The sequence below is a fragment of the Frankliniella occidentalis genome, unplaced genomic scaffold (assembly GCF_000697945.3).
Source record: "Frankliniella occidentalis isolate FOCC.00 unplaced genomic scaffold, Focc_3.1 Scaffold9, whole genome shotgun sequence".
Classification (NCBI taxonomy): domain Eukaryota; kingdom Metazoa; phylum Arthropoda; class Insecta; order Thysanoptera; family Thripidae; genus Frankliniella; species Frankliniella occidentalis.
This window is the reverse complement of record NW_026267139.1, coordinates 201,594-225,318: the sequence shown is the minus strand read 5'-3', so window position 1 is coordinate 225,318 and position 23,725 is coordinate 201,594. Positions and strand designations below refer to the sequence as shown.

The 23,725-nt window shown below is 40.2% G+C and overlaps 8 protein-coding genes across 19 annotated transcripts in view; 3 read left to right on the top strand and 5 right to left on the bottom strand.

The window, feature by feature from the left end:
• Nucleotides 1-673: 673 nt before the first annotated feature.
• Nucleotides 674-4,124, bottom strand: LOC113202695 (ras-related protein Rab-8A). Of its 2 annotated transcripts, XM_052277328.1 has the most exons (6): nucleotides 4,053-4,067; nucleotides 3,706-3,951; nucleotides 3,275-3,335; nucleotides 2,851-3,055; nucleotides 2,629-2,769; nucleotides 674-1,314 (listed from the first exon to the last, which is right to left on the bottom strand). In XM_052277328.1, the coding sequence occupies exons 2-6, from the start codon at nucleotides 3,827-3,829 to the stop codon at nucleotides 1,219-1,221; spliced, it is 627 nt and encodes a 208-aa protein (XP_052133288.1). In that variant the 5' UTR covers nucleotides 3,830-3,951; nucleotides 4,053-4,067; the 3' UTR covers nucleotides 674-1,218. The 2 variants fall into 2 exon arrangements, with proteins under 2 accessions (XP_052133288.1, XP_026272843.1); XM_026417058.2 differs by having other exon boundaries at nucleotides 3,706-4,124.
• A 23-nt stretch (nucleotides 4,125-4,147) lies between these two features.
• LOC113202689 (longitudinals lacking protein, isoforms F/I/K/T) lies at nucleotides 4,148-10,558 on the top strand. Of its 2 annotated transcripts, none has more exons than XM_026417046.2 (12): nucleotides 4,148-4,310; nucleotides 5,343-5,585; nucleotides 5,680-5,838; nucleotides 5,923-6,016; nucleotides 6,092-6,271; nucleotides 6,414-6,583; nucleotides 6,675-6,872; nucleotides 6,950-7,240; nucleotides 7,437-7,748; nucleotides 7,869-8,058; nucleotides 8,319-8,534; nucleotides 8,627-10,558. In XM_026417046.2, exons 2-12 carry the CDS (start codon nucleotides 5,415-5,417, stop codon nucleotides 9,424-9,426), a joined length of 2,781 nt encoding a protein of 926 aa, XP_026272831.1. In that variant the 5' UTR covers nucleotides 4,148-4,310; nucleotides 5,343-5,414; the 3' UTR covers nucleotides 9,427-10,558. The 2 variants fall into 2 exon arrangements, with proteins under 2 accessions (XP_026272831.1, XP_026272830.1); XM_026417045.2 differs by having other exon boundaries at nucleotides 8,624-10,558.
• On the bottom strand, nucleotides 10,517-12,086 carry LOC113202697 (uncharacterized). Of its 3 annotated transcripts, none has more exons than XM_026417060.2 (4): nucleotides 11,948-12,086; nucleotides 11,432-11,579; nucleotides 10,951-11,038; nucleotides 10,517-10,860 (listed from the first exon to the last, which is right to left on the bottom strand). In XM_026417060.2, exons 2-4 carry the CDS (start codon nucleotides 11,568-11,570, stop codon nucleotides 10,710-10,712), a joined length of 378 nt encoding a protein of 125 aa, XP_026272845.1. In that variant the 5' UTR covers nucleotides 11,571-11,579; nucleotides 11,948-12,086; the 3' UTR covers nucleotides 10,517-10,709. The 3 variants fall into 3 exon arrangements, with proteins under 3 accessions (XP_026272845.1, XP_026272844.1, XP_026272846.1); XM_026417059.2 differs by having other exon boundaries at nucleotides 11,851-12,019; XM_026417061.2 differs by lacking the exon at nucleotides 11,948-12,086 and adding an exon at nucleotides 11,731-11,860.
• Nucleotides 12,087-12,217: 131 nt separating this feature from the next.
• Nucleotides 12,218-15,063, bottom strand: LOC113202692 (erlin-2-B). 5 transcript variants are annotated; one of them, XM_052277324.1, is made up of 8 exons: nucleotides 15,041-15,063; nucleotides 14,450-14,686; nucleotides 14,298-14,378; nucleotides 13,747-13,855; nucleotides 13,558-13,664; nucleotides 13,330-13,481; nucleotides 13,052-13,233; nucleotides 12,218-12,968 (listed from the first exon to the last, which is right to left on the bottom strand). In XM_052277324.1, the coding sequence occupies exons 2-8, from the start codon at nucleotides 14,555-14,557 to the stop codon at nucleotides 12,700-12,702; spliced, it is 1,008 nt and encodes a 335-aa protein (XP_052133284.1). In that variant the 5' UTR covers nucleotides 14,558-14,686; nucleotides 15,041-15,063; the 3' UTR covers nucleotides 12,218-12,699. The 5 variants fall into 5 exon arrangements, with proteins under 5 accessions (XP_052133284.1, XP_026272838.1, XP_052133286.1 ...); XM_026417053.2 differs by lacking the exon at nucleotides 15,041-15,063 and adding an exon at nucleotides 14,820-14,985; XM_052277326.1 differs by lacking the exon at nucleotides 15,041-15,063 and adding an exon at nucleotides 14,932-14,955.
• A 46-nt stretch (nucleotides 15,064-15,109) lies between these two features.
• Nucleotides 15,110-18,250, top strand: LOC113202693 (F-actin-capping protein subunit beta). The gene is made up of 5 exons (XM_026417054.2): nucleotides 15,110-15,263; nucleotides 15,671-15,882; nucleotides 15,990-16,162; nucleotides 16,259-16,458; nucleotides 16,543-18,250. The coding sequence occupies exons 1-5, from the start codon at nucleotides 15,261-15,263 to the stop codon at nucleotides 16,789-16,791; spliced, it is 837 nt and encodes a 278-aa protein (XP_026272839.1). The 5' UTR covers nucleotides 15,110-15,260; the 3' UTR covers nucleotides 16,792-18,250.
• A 30-nt stretch (nucleotides 18,251-18,280) lies between these two features.
• LOC113202694 (androgen-dependent TFPI-regulating protein-like) lies at nucleotides 18,281-19,840 on the bottom strand (the record flags this gene model as incomplete). The annotated part of the gene is given in 5 exon segments (XM_026417056.2): nucleotides 18,281-18,429; nucleotides 18,519-18,670; nucleotides 18,754-18,971; nucleotides 19,082-19,219; nucleotides 19,674-19,840. Coding segments are annotated over 5 exon segments (720 nt in total). The 3' UTR covers nucleotides 18,281-18,382.
• Nucleotides 19,841-21,125: 1,285 nt separating this feature from the next.
• LOC113202740 (bifunctional methylenetetrahydrofolate dehydrogenase/cyclohydrolase, mitochondrial) lies at nucleotides 21,126-23,598 on the top strand. Of its 3 annotated transcripts, none has more exons than XR_008012323.1 (7): nucleotides 21,126-22,066; nucleotides 22,141-22,325; nucleotides 22,399-22,508; nucleotides 22,582-22,747; nucleotides 22,822-23,004; nucleotides 23,076-23,197; nucleotides 23,291-23,598. XR_008012323.1 is itself a non-coding variant. In XM_026417113.2 (7 exons), exons 1-7 carry the CDS (start codon nucleotides 21,969-21,971, stop codon nucleotides 23,413-23,415), a joined length of 978 nt encoding a protein of 325 aa, XP_026272898.1. In that variant the 5' UTR covers nucleotides 21,130-21,968; the 3' UTR covers nucleotides 23,416-23,598. The 3 variants fall into 3 exon arrangements, 2 of the variants coding, with proteins under 2 accessions (XP_026272898.1, XP_026272897.1); XM_026417113.2 differs by having other exon boundaries at nucleotides 21,130-22,066; nucleotides 22,147-22,325; nucleotides 23,081-23,197; XM_026417112.2 differs by having other exon boundaries at nucleotides 21,134-22,066; nucleotides 23,081-23,197.
• Nucleotides 23,186-23,725, bottom strand: part of LOC113202738 (glutathione S-transferase C-terminal domain-containing protein) — a 3,143-nt gene continuing 2,603 nt past the window's right edge. Inside the window, exon 10 of one of the 2 annotated variants that reach the window (XM_052277323.1) lies at nucleotides 23,186-23,577. The gene's annotated coding sequence lies outside the window, so the exon portion shown is untranslated. The remainder of the gene's footprint in view (nucleotides 23,578-23,725) is intronic. The other variant, XM_026417110.2, reaches the window with a different exon arrangement.

The window sequence follows — 23,725 nt, the reverse complement described above, 5'->3', positions numbered from 1 at the left end:
AAGAAACAGTAACAATGACAAAGGTAGGAGACCTCCAGCAAGCAATTAGTTAATGTGAACCCTGTCATTTGCAGTATGAGTGACAAAGCAAAGCTTTCAAGCTTTCAACCTTTAAACAACAATGTCATGGCTTAGCAAATACATCAATACTTTAACTAAAACTATGCTTCAAATCGTGTTTAAATGTTTTATGGTTGTGACCTCACAACTTTCAGCATGTTGAGAAACTTTGAAACACATAAATAACATGCATAAATAAACAAGCCATCTACCACATCAACATTCACAGCAATTAAAATTTTAAATAACAGTGCACTAGAACACAAAGAACCAAAAGTCTCTTAATCAGAACATTTCAAGCCTGATAGCCCTTTCCTCTGAGAGGCTTACATGGTATTATCACGTACGTCAATATACAATGACAAGTTTCATAATCATACTATAGTCTTGTGCAAATTTTCTTCAGGAGATGAAGAGCAAATATCTTAAACAAAAATTGTAAGTTTGATGTTTGCAACATTTCCAATTATCTTTCTCACAAGTACTCATAAAAAAAGAAAACACTTAAGTATATCAAGACAAAGGATATTGTTAAAAGTCTTCACAAAACCAAGCCAACAGATAAAGCAGGTTCAATTAAAAGTCATCAGACATAAAGGATAGATTTTCTTAAAAAATGACAAAAGATGGCATACAAATTTGTTAGCCTATGAAGCACCAAAATGTTTAGGGATTATGAAAGATATGACCAATTTGGATAGGTAAATAAAAGAGCAAAGATAACGGTGATTTGGTTGTAGACCCTCCACTAGGATCCAAAAATGCTGATAAAGTACAGAAAATATTGATGTCAGAATCCAGTCCATAAAATTAGAAAGTTCTTTTTGAAACAAATATGTAAATAGTCAGTACATTAATTTTTTCAGTATCAGAAATTAAAACAGTGCGTAAAATAGCCTTTATCAGAGATTGTCACTCAGAATTTTTCCCCCCTGTTAGCTATGAGTATTAAGAAATACAACTTACAATTGATATAAAAGTAAGCTGGCAAAGAAATCTGCACCACAAACAAGAGTTGATTTAAGATTGAAAATTTCCTCCATGCTCAGGTTTCTTGCAATATTGCTACAACTTTTCCAAGGGAAAAGCTGGAACACAAGACTCCAAACACAGCAAAATCAGACATTGAATTGAGCAAGAGAAAGCACCAATGAGACGTCATAGTAAAGAACAGCGGGACAACCAATTTGTGGGCTTCCGCTGAGGTTCTGCTGGTTTTAGCTGATGTCCTCCTTTAGGCGGGTTGCTCGCCTCCTGTGAACAAAGTTATTAGAAAATTAAAAGACTGTATAAATGACTTAATTCCTCCGACAAAGAGACAAACATGCCTGAAAAATAGTTCAAGAGCACAATTAAAAATACCTACTGTGTGAACAATTTTAATTGAGTAGTATATTTAGATACTAATGCTAATGCAAGCAAACTGGACACTCTACCTCCTTACATTAGATCTCAAAATTAAAAGTGCTCCTACACAGCAAAACTTACTGTTAAATCACGGAGGAAAGCAAATAAAAGCAACGTCTTATCAACAGAGAGCATAAGCTGCGTCCAGATACGTGGGTGTCTTGGGTGCCTTGGGTGTATGAGTCTGCTAGTATGAGAAAAATTGAGATTTGGACCGATCACAGCCACAATAGTGCACTATTTTCTCATACTAGCAGACTCAGGCAGCCAAGAAACCCACGTATCTCGACCCAGCTATATATTGCCTTTACGAAAGGATGCTCTTAAAACTGCCTTTTACTCTTATCTGTTCACAAGTTGCATTCCTGTTAAAAGCTTGTGATCGTGATCACCTTAATGAAACTTGAAATTCTATGCAGGACATAATATATTACTACTGCTAAAATGGATAAAAAATAAAAAAATTCATTGTGTATTCAAGACATGCATGTTAAAATGAAATTCAAGGAAATTAGTCAACTATTTCAAAAATTCTCTGTAAATGGAATAGAAAACCATTGCGAAGACTTTCCCTAACATCTCACTGCTGCAGTACACTGAGCAAACTTATTATTATCCATTATTCCAAGCTAGGCTAGGACATGCTTTGAGAGGACAAAAATTTCAGAACAACCAATCTTTGTTACCAATACAGATACAATAGGCAGCAACCACTTCACTTCACCCATATGAACATGGACAAATGAAGAATGCAAAGATTTAACATGCGTGGTACAACACAACCACAAATGCAATTGTATTTACCTTCTGCCATGTCCAGGAGAAAGCAAAGAGAAAAGAGAAGAGAAGATCAGATATTAGACAACAGAGACAATGAAACATAAAAATGTCCACTACTTGTACCAATATAGTAAGAGCATGGATCAATTCCACAGTGCCAGTTTCTTTAGCAACTGCGTATTGGCAGATTACAAGGGTGGCTAGTATGGAAGCAACAATGAATGGAAGTTTGAATGGCCCAGAGACCACTTGATTTCTAAAATTCTGGTATTTTTCATAAGAATTGAAGGTTAACTGAAATAGATCTTAGACAAATGACAAATCACCTGTGAAATACTGCCAGGATGATATTTCCCCACAATTGTCCAAAATCAAACTTACCAATTTCTTTTCTGTTTTCGCCTTAATATCCCTTGCTAAAGTGTAGAAGGCTTCCTCCACATTGATTGATCCTTTTGCACTAGTTTCCATAAACTTGATACCATACTCTACAGCTAATTGCTCTCCTCTTTCTTTTGAAACCTGAATGAATAAAAAAATAGTTACTGGAATAGAAGAATAGCAGGGAAAAGCAATAAGTTTAGTTGTGCGAACAAAACTCACCTGTCGTTTCTCATTGAGTTCACACTTGTTTCCCAGTAACATTTTTTCAACATCAGCCGATGCATTTTCTTCAATGTTCCGGATCCAGTTTTTGATATTTTCAAAGCTTTTTTCATTTGTAATATCATACACTAGCATGATTCCCATAGCTCCTCGATAGTAAGCTGTTGTGATTGTTCGGAATCTTTCCTGTCCAGCTGTATCCCTGTGCAGATAATACGAGACTTGTACAGTAAAACATACACACACAAAACCACAAAAAAAAAAAACACGAAATAAACATTTCAAATCAGGTGCTTCCTTGAGAACATTACTTCTGAAAGTAACTTATTGACACATGACACCTCTAGAAACACAATATCTGACAGAAAATAATGCATTCAAAAATGTTGGTGACATTAATCAGTATCTGTTTAGCTCTTACCATATCTGTAGTTTTATCTTTTTCCCATCCATTTCTATTGTCCTGATTTTAAAGTCTATTCCTGTAATCAAAGCACTAAATAAGATTGCTGGAAACATTATAGGAGATTGGCATGTAGACAACATAGTTGAAATGCGATAGGAAATATTCAAGGAAAGTTGGCTTGCACCTTCATCTGACTGTCAAGAGCAAATTAAAATAACCCTTAATAATGGTGCAAATGTCAATTGGGTAACAGATGTGATTCTGGGAGAATGAGTAGGACTAAGTCAGATGCCAGTAAATTCAAATTAAGCAGAAGTCTTGTGCAAAATGATAAACAGTTTGGAAAATGTTTGACTTTAATATAAAAACAAACGAATAAATGTTCACTGGGCCCGTCAAAAGCAAAATACGTTTTTACAATCAACAAAACTACAAATTTTCTTTACCGATTGTTGATATAAATGAAGTATTGAAGGCGTCTTCTGAGAACCTGAAGAGAACGCATGTTTTCCCGACGCCGGAGTCACCAATAAGCAGTAACTTAAATAAATAATCGTAAGTTTTGGCCATTGCGAATGATGAGTTGATGAGTATCCGTAAGTATTCGTGTTAGTTGGGGTTAAGCCTCTTGTCCTCTTGATGAGTTAGGCCACTTGGCCGAAGCAAGCAAGCCCACGGAATCAAATAGACCACTTCAACAGAAAGATTAGTACTAATTTACGAGTGGAGAGCGTGCAACATAGCCCAAATCAAGGAAACGAAACTATTTAAAACATTGCTAGCATCATCGAACCGTTGTCAATCATTTTGATTAAAACGAAAGTGACTTTACTACAGATACTGGCTGTCAAACTACACACACCCACAACGCCCAGGCAGAGAAAGAAGAACAACAATTAGCTCGAAGCCGCTGCTGTAGAGAGCGTTGGTGTCGCTCCGCCATTTTAAAGAGAGCGTCTTGTTTATAGAAATGGCTGCCGTGGTTTGCGCCGATATTTTTGATTTTTCTGTTTTTTTCCTGTCAAATGTGTATGGTCTTTGAAGCTTCGAGGTAATTGTTCTTCCAGCAGTTAGCCATGTAATCGCGAAGTTTTACACGTATTGGTTCCTTGGAGATATATTCATTGCATTAAAGCGTCGGCTGCGTCCTAGGTTGGCTTGCTTCCTGGCCCGTCTAGTCTGGTATAAAATACCCTTCTCAGAAAAGAAAAAGCTCTTGGTTTTTGTAACTTTGACCGTTTGTCTGGTCTTAGTTGTCTTCTGTGCGTTTTTTATGTGCAGGAAGATATTCTATTCAGCCACTTCAAACGGCACACTAGTATTTTTGTATGGCACAAATAGTGGTGTGCCAGTTCATAAAGCTTATCAAATTATTACTTATAGTCCATGTGAACTGCAAAAAGGTTAATTCAGAGTATGAATTTGGAAACTGCTTAATTATTGTTGCACATCACATCAATTGAAAACATCTGATTACTGCTATTCAAATTTGCCGTTTTAATTTTTGTCAGGGTAATTTAATTGGTTAATGAATGCCGAAAGTACTGCGGTATCTTTACAAAAAGTAGTTTGGACGTACTTAGGAGTGATTCAAAAGAGGATAAATATTTGTGGAAGAATCCTATTATTGACATCTATGTGCCAAAATGTATTGCCAGAAATGCTGCATCAGCAGATTTCCTTCGGATTCAGACTTATTTATTTTTTCTCACAGTTATTTACTGTTTATAGATTATTGAGAAAATTAAAGTCTATTTGAAAAGATGCGCACAAAAGAAAATTCATTCACAGCTCAGAGATTTACAGAAGCTTTCCCTTACAATAACTAATAACATATCAGAGATCTCAGTTTCCAAATTTAAAAAAAGTCGTAAAATTCTGTATTTTAAAGGAATATCTTAAGAATCTAGTGAAACACAAATGAGTTATTGTTGTTTTCAATTAGTTTAACTAATCAATATGGAGTCTCATTAAAAAAAAAAAATTGAAATGCCTGCTCTGTCATTGTGGGTTTTTCCATTTTTATTTTTAAAAAAATCAGATTGCATTGCACTTGTTATACCACTACATTTTTAATTTTCAGGTTGAGGTGCTGGCATAATCTGATCTACTAACAGGACAGAAATTTTGTTAAACTATTGTCATTAGTCCAAAGATGGGGGGAACAAGGTTCATGGTTCAGTGGGAAGAGCATCCCTCACACCTTGCAACCCGATTAGGACAGCTTTTGGAACATCAAACTCTTGTTGATGTGACACTCATGTGTAATACTCACACATTACGAGTACACCGCGCTGTTTTGGCTGCGTGTAGTCCCTACTTTGAGGTAAATTATCTTTATTTACTTTTTATAAAGCTTCTGTTTTTAGTGTGACTTTTCTGTATTAGTGGTTTTGATGTCAACTTTGTCCTTGTTTCAGTCTATCTTACAACGTCAGCTCGGAGCCCATCCTCTCATAGTACTTAAAGACATGCAGTTTTCTGTTTTGAAGTCGTTAATTGAATTCATGTATTGTGGGGAAACTAGTGTTACTGAGGACAACCTGGGAGCATTGCTTCAGGCAGCAAAATTTTTCCAGGTATAGGTTTTTGAGATTTTAATAAGTTGATAATGAATTTTCTAATGTACACGATGGATTTAATTATTCTATCCTGAAATTTAGGTGAAAGGATTGTCATCCATGACAAGAGAAGCACTAGGCCTTCCTGCTTCCCCTGCCAAACCTGCACCAACTCCAACTCCTGTACCCTTTAATGGTTTGTATGATAGCCTGTTTTTCTGATGGGTTCTCCTCCTTATTACTGTTGAGACTTTTTTTTATTTTTCTTTAGGAGATTTCGCTAAGAAAGTTCCCCAGGTAAGAACCCCAGCATCTGCAAAAAAAATTGGTATGCAGACAACATTGGTGTCAACAGCAGAGGTATTGAACAAGCAGTTGATTGCTGGGAACACCACCACAACCACAACAGCCAGCTCAGCGCTTTCACAAACTCGCATCGCAGACTCGACAGGTAGATATACCATTTTCTTGGTAATTTTTAATTTATTGAGTTGACCTGATAATAAAGACAAATTTTGTCAACCAATGCACTATATTTTCTTTACAACATTAATTTTGTTTTGAATAAGTTAACAATAAATTTCTTATTACAGCTGTTAAGGTGTCTACTGCTCAAGGTGTTTCTACAATATCCACTGATACTGCCCAGCTGCTGCTTAATCTCTCTGGTGCAGAAGGCACATTGCCACAGTCAGTTAGTACAGTTGACACTCCACCTGTTCAAGTCATTACACGTGGAGTGGCCACAACTGCATCAACTCCAGTAAGTAACTTTTCTTTTAACTGAATATTCGTAAATAATTACTAATTAAGAAATAAGCCTAAATAATGATTGTTTGTTTTTCCTGGTGTAGTCAAGACCAATGCTCCAAATGTCAAGCCGAAATGTACGTGTGTCAAATTTGCGGGGATCAAACATGATGAAGATTGATGCTAAGTCATTGGCTGAAAAATCCAAATTGGCTGATGCTGCTGCTGGTGCTAGCCCTGGTGATGATGCTCCACGCAGAAGGGGACGTCCTTTGAAGAAACAGATAAATGTCATGTTTCAGGTACTGAGTTAATTTAGTTTGCTTATATTATGATATTTGTGCCAGTTGCATCAATTTAAATGTTTTCCCATTTGTAGGAGAAAGTCATATCAGATGCTGAGGTAGCTTTGCAGAAAGAAGCTGATGCTAGTCGTCTTGCTCTGGAAGCTTTGAAGAGAGAGATGAATACTGGAGACCCGGGAAATGCAGCTGCTGTTGAGGCAGAGTTAGTGGAAGCTGACGAAACCAGATCCCAGGAACAAATAGATGATATGGTCTTAAAGAATGAAGAGGAATTGACTGAAGAAATGACTGGCACTCATACTCTTGTTGCTTCTGAGGACGGTAGCCAACAATCTGAAGCCAGTACTGCCGAAGTTGTTTACCAAGTAAGTTATCTATCTATCTACTGTATCTAGTAACACATACAAGTCTGAGAGCTGTTCTCTGTCTGGACCTCAAATAATATACATGTTGGTGACCGCTGAGCAGCCAGAGAAAACAAAAAGAAATAGATGTAAGCTTAAAGTTTTAATTGTCCCAACCAATTATAATCTAATATCTGTTTGGTCGTGTGTTTTTCAGGTAACAGCAGACGGACAGGTGGTTGCAACTACTGCTGCAGGAACTGATGCAAATTCTGCAGGCAATGTGGCTTCATACATGGAAGCATTGAAAGAAGCCGGACTTCCAACAGATCTCCCCATTCTTCTTGACTCTGGTGATGGCTCTTATGTCACTGTAAATGAAGAAGTCTTAATGAATATCTGCAATGGAGGGGTTATCCACTATCAGGTTGCTGAAGGCAACCTTGTTCAGGGTACAGATGGCCAAGTTGTGGTTCAGGAAGGCGAAAATGAAAATGAAAACGAAAACGAAACTGAAACTGTTCAGGAGGTGTGTGATATTTGAAACACTGCTTTGAAACATTGTAGTAGTAGTTTATTAATGTTTAAAAATTAAAATTGTTACAACACCTCTCTGAATTAATGAGTAAAATTTGTCTGTCATTTTTAGTTTCTTCAAGAAGATCCAGAACAACCCAAAGAAACAACAAAAACATCTCAAGCATCAGTTATCCAGATGGCTGCTGAAACTAAACCTGTGGGCAAACGCAATCGAGTGGTTACTCCTTCCGGTGGTTGTGGATTTACCACTGCGAGACAAATTGTTAAAGCATCAATGGACAAATATCGTCAGGAACAAGGTTTGTTTGTTGACCTGTGCCGGGTGTCCAGGCTAAGACATGCCAGTACGTTGGGTTGCCTATGCACTAGCAGCAGGGAGTGCGGGCGGGTGGCGTGGGGGAACTGCCACTCCCCTACAACCCGCCCCGCGCCTGCAGGCCCTGCAGCCAGTGCATAGGCAACCCAACGTACTGGCATGTCAGCCTGGACACCGGGTACATTCATATCATAATGCTCATCCCAATTCCTTTACATTTCTTAATTTCAATCCTTTTTTTAGCTGGAGTCCGGAAATTTGTAGTTAAAGAAATGCAAGCTGCAGAACTCATTTTGGAGCCAGGTGATGAAGGTGTTACTCTAAGCCAAGATGAACAACACATTGTGCTGGAAGAAGGTCATGATGGCATTCCTGAAGGACATGAGCAAGTTGAGGATGAGGATCAACAGCAGATGGTCTCAACCACAACCGTCGAGCAAACCTTAGTACAGACTGGTGGTAAGCTTCTAACATTACCGTGTTTCAGTTAAATCTGAATTTCTGATTCACTATCATTGTTTTGTATATATTTTACATTTTTGATTTAGCAGGTCAAGTGCAAGCACTACTACAAACATTCAGTGAAGATGGTGAAAGTCAGCAAGAGATGGTGTATCTTGTCACTGAAAATGCTGACGAAGTTATTGCCAGCGGGAACTTTGGAGATGGCAACCACAGTTTTGTAGTTACTGATGGAACCACTGTGGAAGGAGGACACACATTTTCCATTGCTGATGGAAACATAGTTGTTCAACAAGGACAGGAAGAGGCCGAAATGTCTGTTGAGCAGGCCTTGGAAGCCATGATGGGAGGGTCAGATACTTCAAATCATGACACTCCTAACTCCAACCAACAATCGTCAGTTGATGCTGATAGCATGCGTCTAGTCCTTGGTGACCCAGATGACAAATCCAATGTTTTGTTAGGCAGCAGTAGTGGGGACAAAACTGAAGATACTCTTGCTATTTTGACTGACAATGCAAAACTAGAAGACACTCTTTTAGATGATTTAAATGATGATGATGACGATGATGAAAACCCTAGCAAGGATATTCCTTTGGCAGTAGGGTTGCTGCCACTCAGAACTGCTCTTGAAAGAATTCAAGCAACCCCTGAGCACCAACCACGTAAAACACGTTCCTCTAGTCTTACAGGAGAAGGTAACAAAGGTGGAAAACGAAAGAGCGATTCAGAGAGTGAAAATCTAGAGAAAAAGGCTCGCTCTGAGGAACCTGTTGATAGTGATGGTATCACTGACCGTTTTGATGTTGAGGAGGAAAATTCTTCCAGCTATGATGTTGAAACATCCCTTGGTGTAATAACTGAAGACGGTTTAAAGAATGTGCCATGATTGGTTCTCTAGGTTGACTATAGAAGATTTGAGCGTTTTCTTCAAGGTTGTTTTTTTTTTACGTCAAACCTTGCTGCCAGGAGACTTCCTGTGTCCAGATTTTATTAATTGGCATAAATGTATGCAACAATCAATGCGCTAGTCGTAGGCAATGGTGTCTACTTCATTCAAATTTTCTTAATTCTCTCCAGTTTTGCTGTAAATATTAATTTTGTTTGAGGTTCTTTGGCAACCCAGAGGTCTTGGACCTTAACCCTAGCAATGTTCAAAGTGGTTTTATTTCTTTTGAAACTAGTAAAGAAATGAATAACAGACATATAATTACCTGATTCTTACTTTATTATGACTTCTATTCATGGTTTGCTTTTGTGTAGGAGGGACTATAGTTTTCAACAATAGCTCCTAAGACATTTGAGAACATGTAGTAAATGTAAAGATTCTGGAACAAGCCATATTGGTGATTTGCAACTAAGTTGTGGCAATGTCCTAAAGAAATTTGTCAATTTCACACTATGCAATATTATTTTGCTGTACCCATGTGTGAGTACTTGACTGGGAATTCCCCTTATCCCTGGCACTATTGACACTCATTTTGTGACAGTGCCAGCTTTGTTATCTAGTAAAATTGTTTTACTCTCATTAAATCATTATCAATGGTCTGCTTTAGTAAAAGTAAGAAATTACTGAAGTAATCTGAGCAGAGGACTGATTATTTCTGCTTTATTTGTACCACTGTTGTATCTAATAACTTTTCAACAAAAAAATTTCCTATAAATATGGATGTATTTTAATTTTGAAAATATAATTAATTATACATATTGCAAATAAAAGTGTAGTGTTATATATTGCAATTTAAGTTTTATCTTATTTTATTTATACTTGCCAGTAAAACTTGGTAAAGTCAATTGTAAGTTACCAATCTCTTTTGGCTGAAGTAAGGCAAGTAAAGTGTTTTCCTTGTGTTCCTGTGTTTATGAAGTTTTGTAGTGTTTGGAGTTCTTAATGGAACTTGTAATTATTAGCTTTTTACATGCAGTGCTCATCATGCAAGGAAGTAATTCTGATATTTCATGCTGTTACTTATGGGGGATATTCTTACTCAATAAAGTTTATTTCAGGACAGACCGTATAATTGCATCCTTAGTACTGGTAATATACAAAAATCTCATTTCTTATTCTTTAGTCTAAGCAAGTGACAAAGAAAATCCAAGTATAGAATATGATTAGACAGATTTATTGCTAAAAAATACTAGTACACCCAAAGTAATTGGTGACACGTAACATTACTCCCTCCTCTCCCGCTCTTCTTCAATATCAGCAAGGACCCCTTTAGCTAACACAGTCGTTGAGAAAGCTCCAATTGCACTGATGACCATTATTAAAATGGAAGCCCTAACTCTGAATCTATCCATGTTTTTGCTGAACGTAGATACACTGAAATGTTAAAAATAAAATTTCAAACTTGCTTACTCACTCACCCTTTACCCTTGTTAGAAGTGCCCAATAATAACTCATTGTACTCACGAAACTGAATCCGGAACATCTTTCAAATTTTTATAGAGACCAGCAAATACAAACATTCTCTTCCTTGTCTTTGAGAGGTAAATAATTTCTGTAATAAGAAAATTTGGATGTTGGTATGGTCCCAAAGTAATAATCACCCAAAGTTATATTAATCATACGGCATGCGAGTCGAGTGCATGACTCTGGAGACAATTAGCCACTTCAATCCCCAAATTATTTTACAAGTCACAATGAACATAACTACGAGAGATGTAATGCATCAAAATATTGATTCTTTGAGATAACACATTGGTTGACAAAAGGGACACAAGTCCTCGACATAAATAAATGAAAATACTTTATTGTGAGTAAGTAAACCCATTGCCTCAGAGAAACATTGACAGTTATCTTTAATAGACAAATTAATCAAATAGTCCAGTTGATGTGAATATCTCTGACATCTTATCACTACCTCAAATCAAAAAGTTGCATTGTTACAAACCTTGAGGAGTCTCAGAAGTTTGAGACGGAGCTGGGGCTTGAGGCTTGTTGGTTTTCTGGATTTGAGAGAGCAATCTCCTAGGAGTGGAGCTTGGCTTTGCCCAACGAGAGAATAACTTTATCGACATGACAGTGTTCATGTTAATGAGCTGGAATAAAAGAATAATACAAGCGTAAACAACTAACTCTCACGAAAGAGTATTTGGAGAGGTTAAGTGCTCTACAAGGTAGACAGTCACGAGAAACTGCAACTTTCTTGTGCGAAAACTGATAAAAGGTGTTATTTGTTTAAAATCCTACAATGATTTATCGTCGAGGAAAACCATAAAACGGCGCTTGTTCAAGACGTAATAGTTTGACAACATTCAGGGGGAGCTTAAACGCCAATAAAAAATATCTGCAATAAAAAATGGTCTGTACCTTATCTAAGAGAACCAACCAAGGACAAGCACATCCGTCACGTCAGCCCAGATCTGGTTCCCAACCTGTCACAGACATGAATGATCTCAATTCACACCTGATTTTCCTTCTCCTACTGGTTCGGCGCACAGCTGTGGAGCTTCATCATCATTGACCACCGAATTCAAACCTCCCGCCTTCAGTTCAAGGACAACACGCTGCTTCCTGCTTAGAGTTTCGGGGCGGGGAACTTGAGTCTTTAGAATGTGTCATTCCCCGTCTTCGTGGGGCGCTTGGGACCTTCGGGACTTGCGTATTGTGTACATGACGCGTTTTCATAAACACTTCCACGAACATGATTGGATTTGATAAATAGAGTCAAACACAATTACATACACACTTTTATTATTTCAGCTCAGCACACATGAAATTCACATCAGCCCGCCACAGAGTACATTTTGAATAAGGGACATTCTTATTTGTGCATATTGTTACAACATAAAAAAAATCAACATATGAAGAATAAGCAAAAAATAAAATAATAGATCTACAGAACAAGAGACAAGTTTAATTGAGCATAAATCAACCTTCAAAAAAAAAAAGTAATTAAAAAAAAATATGATAAAATGGAACTTGGGATACAAAACATTCTTACTTGAGCATAATTCAACTTTATAAACCTGACCCATTCAAAATCAGCCAAAAGTAATATAAAAGAACATGAATAAGAGCATGGAGTGTAGGAGGTAGAACAAGTCCCCCTTGTACTCTCATGATAAGAGACAAAATTATTTGAGCACATATCAACTTCACAAAATCAACACACTAAAAGTCAGACAAAAATAATACAATAGAAATTGAATAAGAGAATTACTGAGGTGTGGACGCTTCATGTGATTTTAAGGTTTCCTGTGCAGCCGCAGTGCTACTGCTAGGGAAGGAATTTGATGAATCTCCCTGAAGAAACATGCTAGGAATATTTGAGCCAAAGAACATTTTACTGTTGGCAGTCAGGGATTTATACTTAACTAACTCTAAGTATTCAGGTGTCAAAAGAAGTTTGTTTGCTTCTGCTTCCTTCTGCAACTGATAGAATTCCGCATCTGATCTGCTTTTCTGGCGTGCTATGTGCATTTCATCTAAAAGAAAAAGATTTATAAGCTAACACTGAAAACTAGAACTGGGACAAAGCTAACTACAATAAGGGAAAAAAAACACTTGCCTTCAATTTGTGCCATCCTTTGAAGAGACTCCTTCTCCATTATTTTCTGTCCAAAGCGAATTTTGGCTACACTTGCTTCCTTTTCAGCTTCAATTATAGCTTTCTTACGGTCTGTTTCTGCATCCTTCTCAACCAGTTTTTGGTGTTGCTCTGAAATAAGTAATTTTGTTTTCTCACCCTCCCTAAAAGTTTAAGGATAGAAGTTCATGATAAGTGAGAATAGGGGAAAGAAATTAATGAATCATAAATAAAATTACAAGCTTTGACATTCAACTTACATAAGCTCATAGTTCTTCCGAATAGTCTCAGGTATTTTAGGTTTAGTAACACGAACAGCTTGTATGTAGAGACCTGGTGCCATCTCATTTAGATCTCGTTGAAGTGCTGTTTTGAGATTTTCATCAATTTGATCAAAGAGATCAATGTAGACCTTAAAAAATGTAAACAGCTTGATTATGAACAGTTCATTCACAAATTTTTCAGGTATGCAGAAATGTATTACCCACCTCTTGAAGACTATGAACACTGCAGAACTGATTCAGCTCATGATGAACTTTATTGAAAATCAAAGTTTTGTCATAATCAGCTGTATAATTTTTTACAATGTCATACACTGAAATTGAAAAATTCATGATAGATCAAGCTTGTATTATTCAACAAAAGAGACTTCTAGGAAACTGTTCTGGAAATCTTACCACTACTAGCACTAAGAATATTTACAACCTCAATGCGGTCAAAATAGATCATTACACCACCACTCGTTCCACAAGGTACATTTTTAACTTCGTCTGTTTGTAATGTTACCTAAAGTGCAATATTTCATGAACAAAATAAGTGCAGGTATTAAAATACATCCAACACTAAACTTTCATGAAACAAAATCCTAGTTACCCCTATGATGTCACACGCTTCATGACTAATATCACATCACTTTGCTCACATAATGAATGAATGAATGAAGTTTAACAATTATCTTCCTAAATATAAATATTGGAACAAGTTGTGTATGAAAAAAACGTGAGCTTACTTAGCCTCTAGAAACTAAACACTAAAATAGGTGAAAAAAAAAGGGGGCAAGAGAGCAACATATTCTTGGATACATGACCGTGGCGTTAATTTCGTCATAAAATTTGTTCTCGTAGGTATACATCAAAAGAGAGAGGTGAAATTTTAATTCTATTGGATGGTATAAGAATGAAGTGACGTGACATGAGGTAAAGGGCAGAACATAGTAGGAGCGCCTTACCTGTACTGATCTAAATGAAGTAATAAATGGGATCATCATATGAAATCCTGGTTGACTTGTGTTGGACAATAAGGCACCACCCTACAAAAAAATACTGCATGACAGACGATTCATACATAAAGGAGGCATCAAACTGGGAAATGTTAACTTACTCTATAATACACTCCTGTGTGCCCTTCTTCTAATTTATGAAGAGAAAAGTTGACTAAAAACGAAAATAAGGCAACTGCCGTTGTAATGGCCGCAGCGTTCCCAGCCATCTCTATCAGGCAGTTGAATCAAATCAGTCCACTTGGTTGAGGTTTCAATGAGCGGGCATACGCCGAAGCCGGCTCGAAATCACTCCAGACAGGGAAATGAAGGTTATGTACGAGGAAACCTTTTGCTTTCTGAAAATAAAAGACTTGGTTCAATGAAACATTCTGTCTAAAGATGAGTTTTCAATAGCTAATAGGACTAAACTTTTCCAAAATAGGACTGAATACAACAAGCAGGCCGTCCTTAGAGGTACCCACTACGAACCTTATCACTGTTTGGTGGAAAACTAGGGTTTGGGTTTGGTCAAACGGCGCAAGCAAGCATCAAAAACAAAAACATAAATGGGCTGAACGGATAACCCATGGACAACTTGTACCTCTTAACAAAAGGACAATTTTGATCCATTCGGCAAATCACAAAACTTTTTTTCATACAAGGCAGCCGGGTAGTCGTGTTAGTCTGTTTAGTTAATTATCGGTACTTACATTTTGGTTTTCAATTTTGGCGGGCTTGGCAGTTCTAACCGGAAACAATGTGAACACAAACGTCAGTCGTCTTTCCTTTCGTAGTCTTTCGGTTTCTGGAAGGCTGTAGTTGAGGAAGGCGTTTACTTGCTTCTTGATGACTGATTCGTATCTTTGACAAGTTTCTTGTTCAAGTTTTCTTTGAACTAAGTTGGTGTAGTTCATAAATTCACATTCCAAGATGGTTAGTACGAACTTAAGGGGCCACTCTGAAGTACATGGTGCTTATTAAATCAGTATATTTTCAATGTTTTCGATTCGGGTCAGCGTTAGTCATGTAGTCTTCTGATAAACATTTCGACGTCGTTGTTATTTTGATTGGGAATTAAGTATTGCTTTTGGACGATCGTACCACATCTTACTTTAAATAGTATCCACCCCTCTTTACTTTCAGTGTTCATTTGGTTTTGGGAACTTCATTAATAATTTTAGCTAACCTTATTTCGGTGTCTTCCGGCTAGGGGGTGTGTGGAACACTCTTGTTGACAACATTATCTACCTTTTCTTTCTGCTCTTGCATTGCATTAAATGCTATGTATTGTTTCAAGGCAACTTTATTACACTACTTTCATGGTTGTTTTTCTCTTGCAGTCTGAACAACAAATGGATTGTGCATTGGACTTGATGCGACGCCTACCTCCTCAGCAAATTGAAAAGAATCTTAGTGATCTCATAGATCTTGTTCCAAGTTTGTGTGAGGATTTACTGTCATCAGTAGACCAACCCCTTAAAATTGCAAGAGATAAATCATTGGGGAAAGATTATTTGTTATGTGATTACAATCGAGATGGTGATTCATACAGGTATGTACCAGTCGTAAAGTAGCTATCATTGTTTGAGTTGATGTCCTTCCTATTTTACTCTGAGCCACATGTTGTAGACAAAAGTAATAAATCGATGTACTGTTTAGGTCTCCCTGGAGTAATCAGTATGACCCTCCTCTTGAAGATGGGTCTATGCCCTCAGACAGACTTCGACAGCTAGAAATTGATGCCAACAATGCGTTTGATCAATTCAGAGACATGTACTTTGAAGGAGGAGTATCATCTGTCTATTTGTGGGACCTTGACCATGGATTTGCAGGTACTAGTTGTATGCCTGATCTCATGCTTTTACATGATTGAGTTTTTGTTGTGGTCTGCCAATTTTTTTCATTAACAATCTAATGTTGTTTTTCAGGTGTCATTCTAATCAAAAAAGCTGGTGATGGTTCCAAAAAGATCAAAGGTTGCTGGGACTCAATTCATGTTGTTGAAGTGCAGGAAAAATCAAGTGGTCGAAATGCCCACTACAAATTGACTTCTACTGTGATGTTGTGGCTTCAAACTAATAAAGCTGGATCAGGAACTATGAACCTAGGGGGCAGCTTGACAAGACAGGTATATCTGTTGTCTCCACTGTTTACTCATCTAAGTCCATACAATTTTTAGAGCATTAACCAGTACCAATGTTACATGTTACAGATAGAGCAAGATACCCCTGTGAGTGAATCTTCCCCACATATTGCTAACATTGGACGACTTGTTGAAGATATGGAGAATAAAATCAGAAATACTTTGAATGAAATCTATTTGGGTAAAACCAAGGATATAGTTAATGGGTTGCGAAGTACAACTCCCTTGGCTGATGAGCGACAGCAAGCACTCCTTCGTCAGGATCTTGCTGCAGCCTTACAGAGGAGACAAGCTAAAGGAGAAAGCCCATCAAATTGAACTGCATTTCTCTCTAAATAAATCCACAGGCTTATTTGGCTGTGACCACCGATCAAGACTGGGACAGAGAAACATCATTTCGAGAGTTGCAGTGTTTTTTTCAATATTTTGATGGGATAGCTGTTGATCATGGTAAATAATACTTATAGTGCACAAATTTCACCAAGGACATTGCTGAACATTTTATTTGTTTGCAAGCCTGAATTTCACTGTATTTATGAAATTCATTTTGTTGGATGGATGTTGGAATTTCATGTGTGGCTTTTTTGGTTAAATCTGCCTTTCCCTACAAAAGGGCTTGTGTGAATAATATTTTGGAGCCATAAATGTTGGGAAGTAATTTGCAGTTGTCTTAAAACGTATGAAAAGTGGCCTCCAATGTGTGCTACCGTGCTACTAATGTGTGTGTACCATGTACATCTAGCAAACAGAGGCCTGTACATTTTTTCATGCGCCCTTTGTTAATTTCCCAGTATTCCATCAACAATATTTTTTACATATTTTATTATTTCTATTTTTAATAACAAATGTAACTTTCTAGTATTACATCTTCAGTCTTTGATAAGAAGTTTCGTGGACTGTTGTCTCCTGTACTAACTTTAAGCTAATTTGAATGGACTGCAATGCATTTCTATAAAATCTAATGAAATGAAGGCTCTTTTGTACATGTTTTAAATGAGTCGAGTATTTATTCCTACTTTTGAGATTCTGTGATGAAATTATGGAATGAAAGGGTTCATTTCTCAGTTGAAAATACAACCAGCATGAACATAGTTTTGAGAAGTTTTTGACAGCCAAGCCCTATGTGAGCAAAAACTAAACTTTCGCTGAATTTATCATTTACCTTCCATATTTTGTGAACTTTGCTTGCATTGAACATTTGCTCAACCTAAATTTGAAACCTCTCAGCTCTCAGATTTCCCGTTTCACCAATGTTCATTTTATTGTAATTACTCAACTGAGATGAGTACTGTTGTTTTTTTTCCCTGTTGTGATTCACAACATCAACAATGAATTTGTTTTTATTAAGAAAGGCTGATCCATGCATAATTAAGACATGCAGACACAAGCAACCACTTTTAAAATAGAGACAAGAGACGCCCTCTAGTACTATTATGATGGTAAAAATGTTTTATGTAGATTAATTGTGGTCATAAATTACTGAGACTGTTGATCTACTGAGGTCAACCAAAGCAGGAAATGTTTGCAGTGAACTCTTTCTAAGAATGTGTGTGTTTAAATTGAATGAATTTATGAGTCTGCATAAAATTAAATTGAAATCTTCTCACAGTGCATTAATCCTGTATTGTAGTGTTTTGCAGCGTGGCTGTAACAATGTTTGGTGCTTATGTGTTAAGCGAAATCTTTACCAACATGGTTTGTTATGGTTTTTTATCTAATTTCATTGTATTGAAGATTTATATTATGTTATTGATTATTAGTAAAATTTGCAAGAATACGTCCAGGATATTATAATAATTGTGTCACCTTCAACAGTGGGAAAGAAAATATTTTTATTTTGTACAATCAACCATTTTTTTTTTGTTTTAGAAAAGTTTCTTAAAAAACACACTTTCATCTCTCATAATGTTCAGTCTTTTCGTTTCTTGCCTCCTCTGGAAGTGCTCTTGGCATGGCCTGGAGGGGGAAAAAAAGGCTGTTTTATACGTGGAAGGCCAACAACAGACTGTAAAGAGGCGAACGAAAGAGTAGCTTGACGCACTTACCCCAGCGGGCGCGCACTGCAGCCCACGCGAGCAGCACCTGGCTGAGGAAGAGCACGATGGTGGCGGCCATGAGGGCCGCGCGGCCGGGCCAACCCAGGACGTCGAACACGGGGTAGATCCAGCGGCCGGTGACGGCGTACTCGTTGAGCAGCCTGTCGGTCAGGGGCGCGAACAGTGAGCAACCAGAGCAACAGACACTAGGGGGCAAGGCCCCTGGGGCTATGCGGACACTCACGTGTAGATGTAGCCGCCGCTGACGGCGAGGGCGAGCGTCAGGGTCAGGCCCAGCGGCGGAGGGTGATGGGGCTCGGCGAGCACCTGCACGACGACCAGCACCAGCACGAAGCTGTGCATGGCGTGGTTGAGCCACACGGGGATGGCCTTGTCCAGGGCGGCGGGCATGACCAGCTCACGGTCCAGCGTGAACAGTGCCCAGAACATGGCCGTCACCGTCTGCGAAACAGCAAGGCGCCGAGCAGCGCGCGGTAAGTAAAGTGGCACTTCTCGGACTTCCCCCGCAGCCCGCCGCCCTCTTTGGCGCGGGCAAGGCTGACGACACTCACCACGGCGATGGGCGCGGCGACCCCGACGAGCACCAGGTCCCTGAGTCCGCGAGCTGCCCGGCGGACGGGGTTGGCCGGCGAGAAGACCCGCGTGAAGTCGTGCAGCGAGCACAGCACAAACAGGAGGGCCTGCGCTGCCTGCACAGCAGAGAGAGCATAGGTCAATTATTGACCTCTGTGAGCTCTGCGGGCCCCAGTGCGAAATGAATTTTTTGTCGATGTCGAGACGATGTCGTTACGATGTCGTAAGTCGAAATGAGGCACAGGTTTAAATCGTTATTGACGACTCAAACCTGCCACCATTTCGACTTACGACATCGTCTCGACATCGACAAAAAAATTCATTTCGCACTGGGGCCCGGCCTTCAAGACAGCCCGCACGAGGTCCCGCAGGTGTACAGCACGAACAACGCACAGGTCACTGGCACCACACATCCTTTTGCCAACATATGCCCTGTGCTGCGCCTACACGCAATTACACATTTTGACAAATGTATCGCCGCATATGACGGATCGTTCTGACGGAGTCCGTGTGTGTTTCACCTGGGTTGTGCAAGTCGGGGGACTTCCCCCCGCCACATTGTTTACTGACCAGCCCCCACATGGTGAAGAACTTGGGCCGGAAGTCGATGAAGTTGTGCAGGACCTTCTCGTCGCCGACGGTGGCCCTCATGTCGGCGATGTAGCGCAGCACGTGCGCGTAGTAGTACACGGTGGTGCAGTGCGCCACCGTGTTGAACAGCGTGGAGCCCCGCATCGTGTTGTCGAGCCTCGGGGGGCGGCGGCCGGCGCGCGATCGGACGAGTCTGACGTATCGAAAACAACACTCCACAACATTAGAGGAAAGCGTGTCGGACGACACTTGAGTATCAACGACGGATTAGGGGTCGCACAACATATGGCGCGCGGGCGATTCGATGTTCCGCGTTTCTCGTGCAAAGCGCGCGACGTCGTTGCATACGGCAACAAAGATCTGCATGTAAACGTACACCAGCACGAGAGGATTCTCTCATCATGGTTCCAGGTAGCAGAACTGCATCCTGACTGCGGCATATGTGCCCCATCTAAAATGCGCATTTCAAGTGCTTTTAGCGCATTTTAGATGGGGCATCTTACAATAATGCAGTGGGTGCAAGTTTTGCTGGTTTTGATGACGACGACGCCGCAAGAGTGTCGCGGGCTGCTGCTGCTGCTGCTGCCGCCGCTGACTCACCTGGCTTTGCGGTGGGCTCCTCCTGCTCCTCCGCGGGCGGGGTGTGTGACCGTTGCTCACCTGCCTGATCAATGTCTATCGTCCTGGACCTTGTCGAGGCTCGCGCCGGTTGTTACGTGTCGAGCTGCGTCTGCCGTGTAGAGCCGCGCGGCGGCCGGTTCGCGGGTCGCACGGTGACGGCTTGCGTGTGATGTGGAGAGGCTCTGGTTGTGATGTGACCGTGAGGATGTTGATACTGGGTCCTGGCCACCCCGCCCCGCGCCCCGCCCCGCCCCCGCGGTCCCCGCCACAACGCCGGGTCGACCCGAGCGGCCCGAGCGAGTCCACAGTAGCAGCGTCCGCTACGGCCCTATCTGCAGTGCCCTGGTCCCTGGCTGACCCCCCGGGCTGACCTGGGTCACTGCCATGATCATGAGGAGAGGAGGGGGTTGGTGGTGGCGTCGATGGTCGCGCTGTGCAAGTCGTCACCAGCAGGGCTTTGGCCAGGGAGGGACATCATCATCATCACTATGAATAAGAGAGATGGTGCCCCCCCCCCCCTTACACCCCGTCTCTGTAACTGTTAGACCTCTTCCACCAGACCAGAGTATAGTCTCCTCATCAGTCTGCTTCAGTCCGGCCAGATTGTGTAATGAGTGACCTTCGGTTGGGGCGCGTCTCATCGGTGTCTTGTTAACGGCTCGCGACCCTAACGCCTCTGATGCGGGCTTATCTCGTGGCCCCCTTCGCCCCCCCCCCCCTTATTCACTCCGCGGCTCCGCGGTCGCCGCGGTCGCGCCCCCGCCGAGCGCTGCGGGTCCTACGCGGGCGTCGCGCGCCGGGCGCGGTACGCTACACACACTCCGCACGTTGGGTTGCCGATGTACCCCCAGCTTACTGCTGTCCGATGGCGTGTGTGTGAGCGTGTGCCTGAGTACCATGGCTGATTAACCCCGCGCACACTTGTAGTTAGACTGCACAGCACGTACAAGTGAAGACGGGCTTGCCCATCACTCTTGTCCACGTCGCCTTACGGACCGAGCGTGTAGGCAACCTTGCTGTGCCGCACGCACGAGTGCGGGCGGGTTGCCTACTCTCTCGGCCCGTCAGGCGCCGTGGACAGAAGTGATAGACCCGCCTGCACTTGTACGTACTGTACAGTCTAATTAATCAGCCAACCTGGCACAGTGGCTCTTGTATGAAGAGACGTGGAATTAGAGAGCTGACTGAGCGATTCGGAATGTTTATCAAAATGTATTTAAAACTTGCGGTTGGTAGCGACGTCAGGCGTCCCCACTCGCCCCGCTCTTCCCGCCTCTTGTTCAAACACCGTCGGTAATCGTGAACGTTTGCGGCGCCAGCAGGACAAGCATCCTGGAAGAAGTTTTGCTGGGCAGAGACCACCCGAGTGATCGGGTAATCCAGAATTCTCATGACCAGTCACGCGTTGCTTATCCACAACAAATAGGGCGAAACACCAAAAGGTCCAGCACAGCACGATACATCAGTTGTTGTCACGCATGCGCAGTGACGCAGTTTCACAGCAGAAGAGCACAGTAAAAACTTTCAATTTTCTTAGACCCTTCGTTTTTCTTACATTACTCGTGTGCCCATTCAAAAGCAGCGATTATATTAGATCAATTTTAGAGTAACACATGTTTTCTCTAAAAATTAGTTGATTAATCATTTGATAACATGAGGCTTTTAGGTGGAATAATCAGAACAGTAGAAAACATAACCTCACCGTTTCTGGTGAGATGTAAACAGAGAGAAGTTCACACTTCACATTCAAGGTATTAGTTAGCAGAGTGTCATCAGATTTTGAATCTAATAGTTCTTTTGGTCTGACCATTTCATTTTTTTCTAGCAACAGTGCTGTATTAATAGATGGATTGAAAAGAGCTCAAGTAATTCAAAAACAATTAAAACGTGAAGTGTTTTCCATGCAAGAACAAGGGTACCAGTGTCCGCAGTTAGTTACAGTATTGGTAGGAAATAATGAAGCAAGTCTCACCTATGTTAAAAAGAAGATGATAGCTGCCACTGAATTAGGTACTATTATAATCTTAATCTACTAATTTTTTAATGTACTATTTTTTATTTCTTTTTGTTTTTGCTATTTTAGGTATATCCGCCAACTTGATTCATTTGAAAAGTTCTGTTCATGAATCAGAATTGATTGATTTAATCAAATCTCTCAATGAAGACCAAAATGTTCATGCTATTTTGGTTCAGGTACAGTTCAAAAGTTTATAAGTCTTGGAATAAGCAGAAGTATTAACTGAATAACTGGTCATTTTTGTTCTAGTTACCTCTCCCAAAACATATGTGTAAGCAGACCATATGTAACATAATTGAGCCACTTAAAGATGTTGATGGGTTCAGTTTCAGTAATCTAGGGAAATTTTTCCTGGGCTCTAGCACCTTTTGGCCCTGCACTGCTTTGGCAGTTTGTGATCTCATCAGAAGCACGGGTGAGTAGTGCAAAATAGGAAAGTGGGAGGAAACAATTCTTGATTACAATTTACATGCATTACTTGTCTCACAGGCATTGAATCAAAGGGTAAAAATGCTGTTGTCTGCGGGAGGTCAAAAAATGTTGGTCTCCCAATTGCTCTGGCTCTTCAGGCTCCAGGCATGGATGCTACAACAACAATTTGCCACCGATTCACGCCCCATCAACAGCTGTGCTCTCTCACAAGAAATGCTGACATTCTAGTTTCTGCCACAGGTTGCTACTGTTTTACATGTCATATACTTATTGTTTCCACAAAAATATGTATTATTGTATCTATGTTTCAGTACAGGTGTTCCAAAATTAATAACTTCTGACATGGTCAAGCCAGGCGCTTGTGTTATTGATGTTGGGATTACACGAATACCCGGGAAAAAGTCAATGATTGTAGGGGATATTGATTTTGATGGTAATCATAATTTATTTTAAACTCTTCTGCCTCTCGGACAAAGTTTGTTAACGGTTGTTGTCTGTTAATAATAAAATCATTTAATTTTTACAGGTGTAAGCAGGATAGCTGGCTACATAACTCCAGTTCCTGGAGGAGTAGGACCAATGACTGTTGCCATGCTAATGAAAAACACTGTGAAAGCCGCTAGAAGACATCAGGTCGGCTTAGGGACATAATCAATTCAATTCATTTAAATTCAATTCATGTTAAATTGTTGTTGTTTTTTAAAGAGGGAGCGGGGGGGATCCTGTTGATTTGTTGTACATGCACAAATGGTTGCAGGAAACTTATATTTAAATTTTGAAATGTAATGTGAACTTTTTAAAAAAATTAAATACCTAAAGGCAGTATTTGAAAAATATTCTTTCTACTCAGATGTAACATCACTTTAGCCAGGGAGGGACATCATCATCATCACTATGAATAAGAGAGATGGTGCCCCCCCCCCCTTACACCCCGTCTCTGTAACTGTTAGACCTCTTCCAC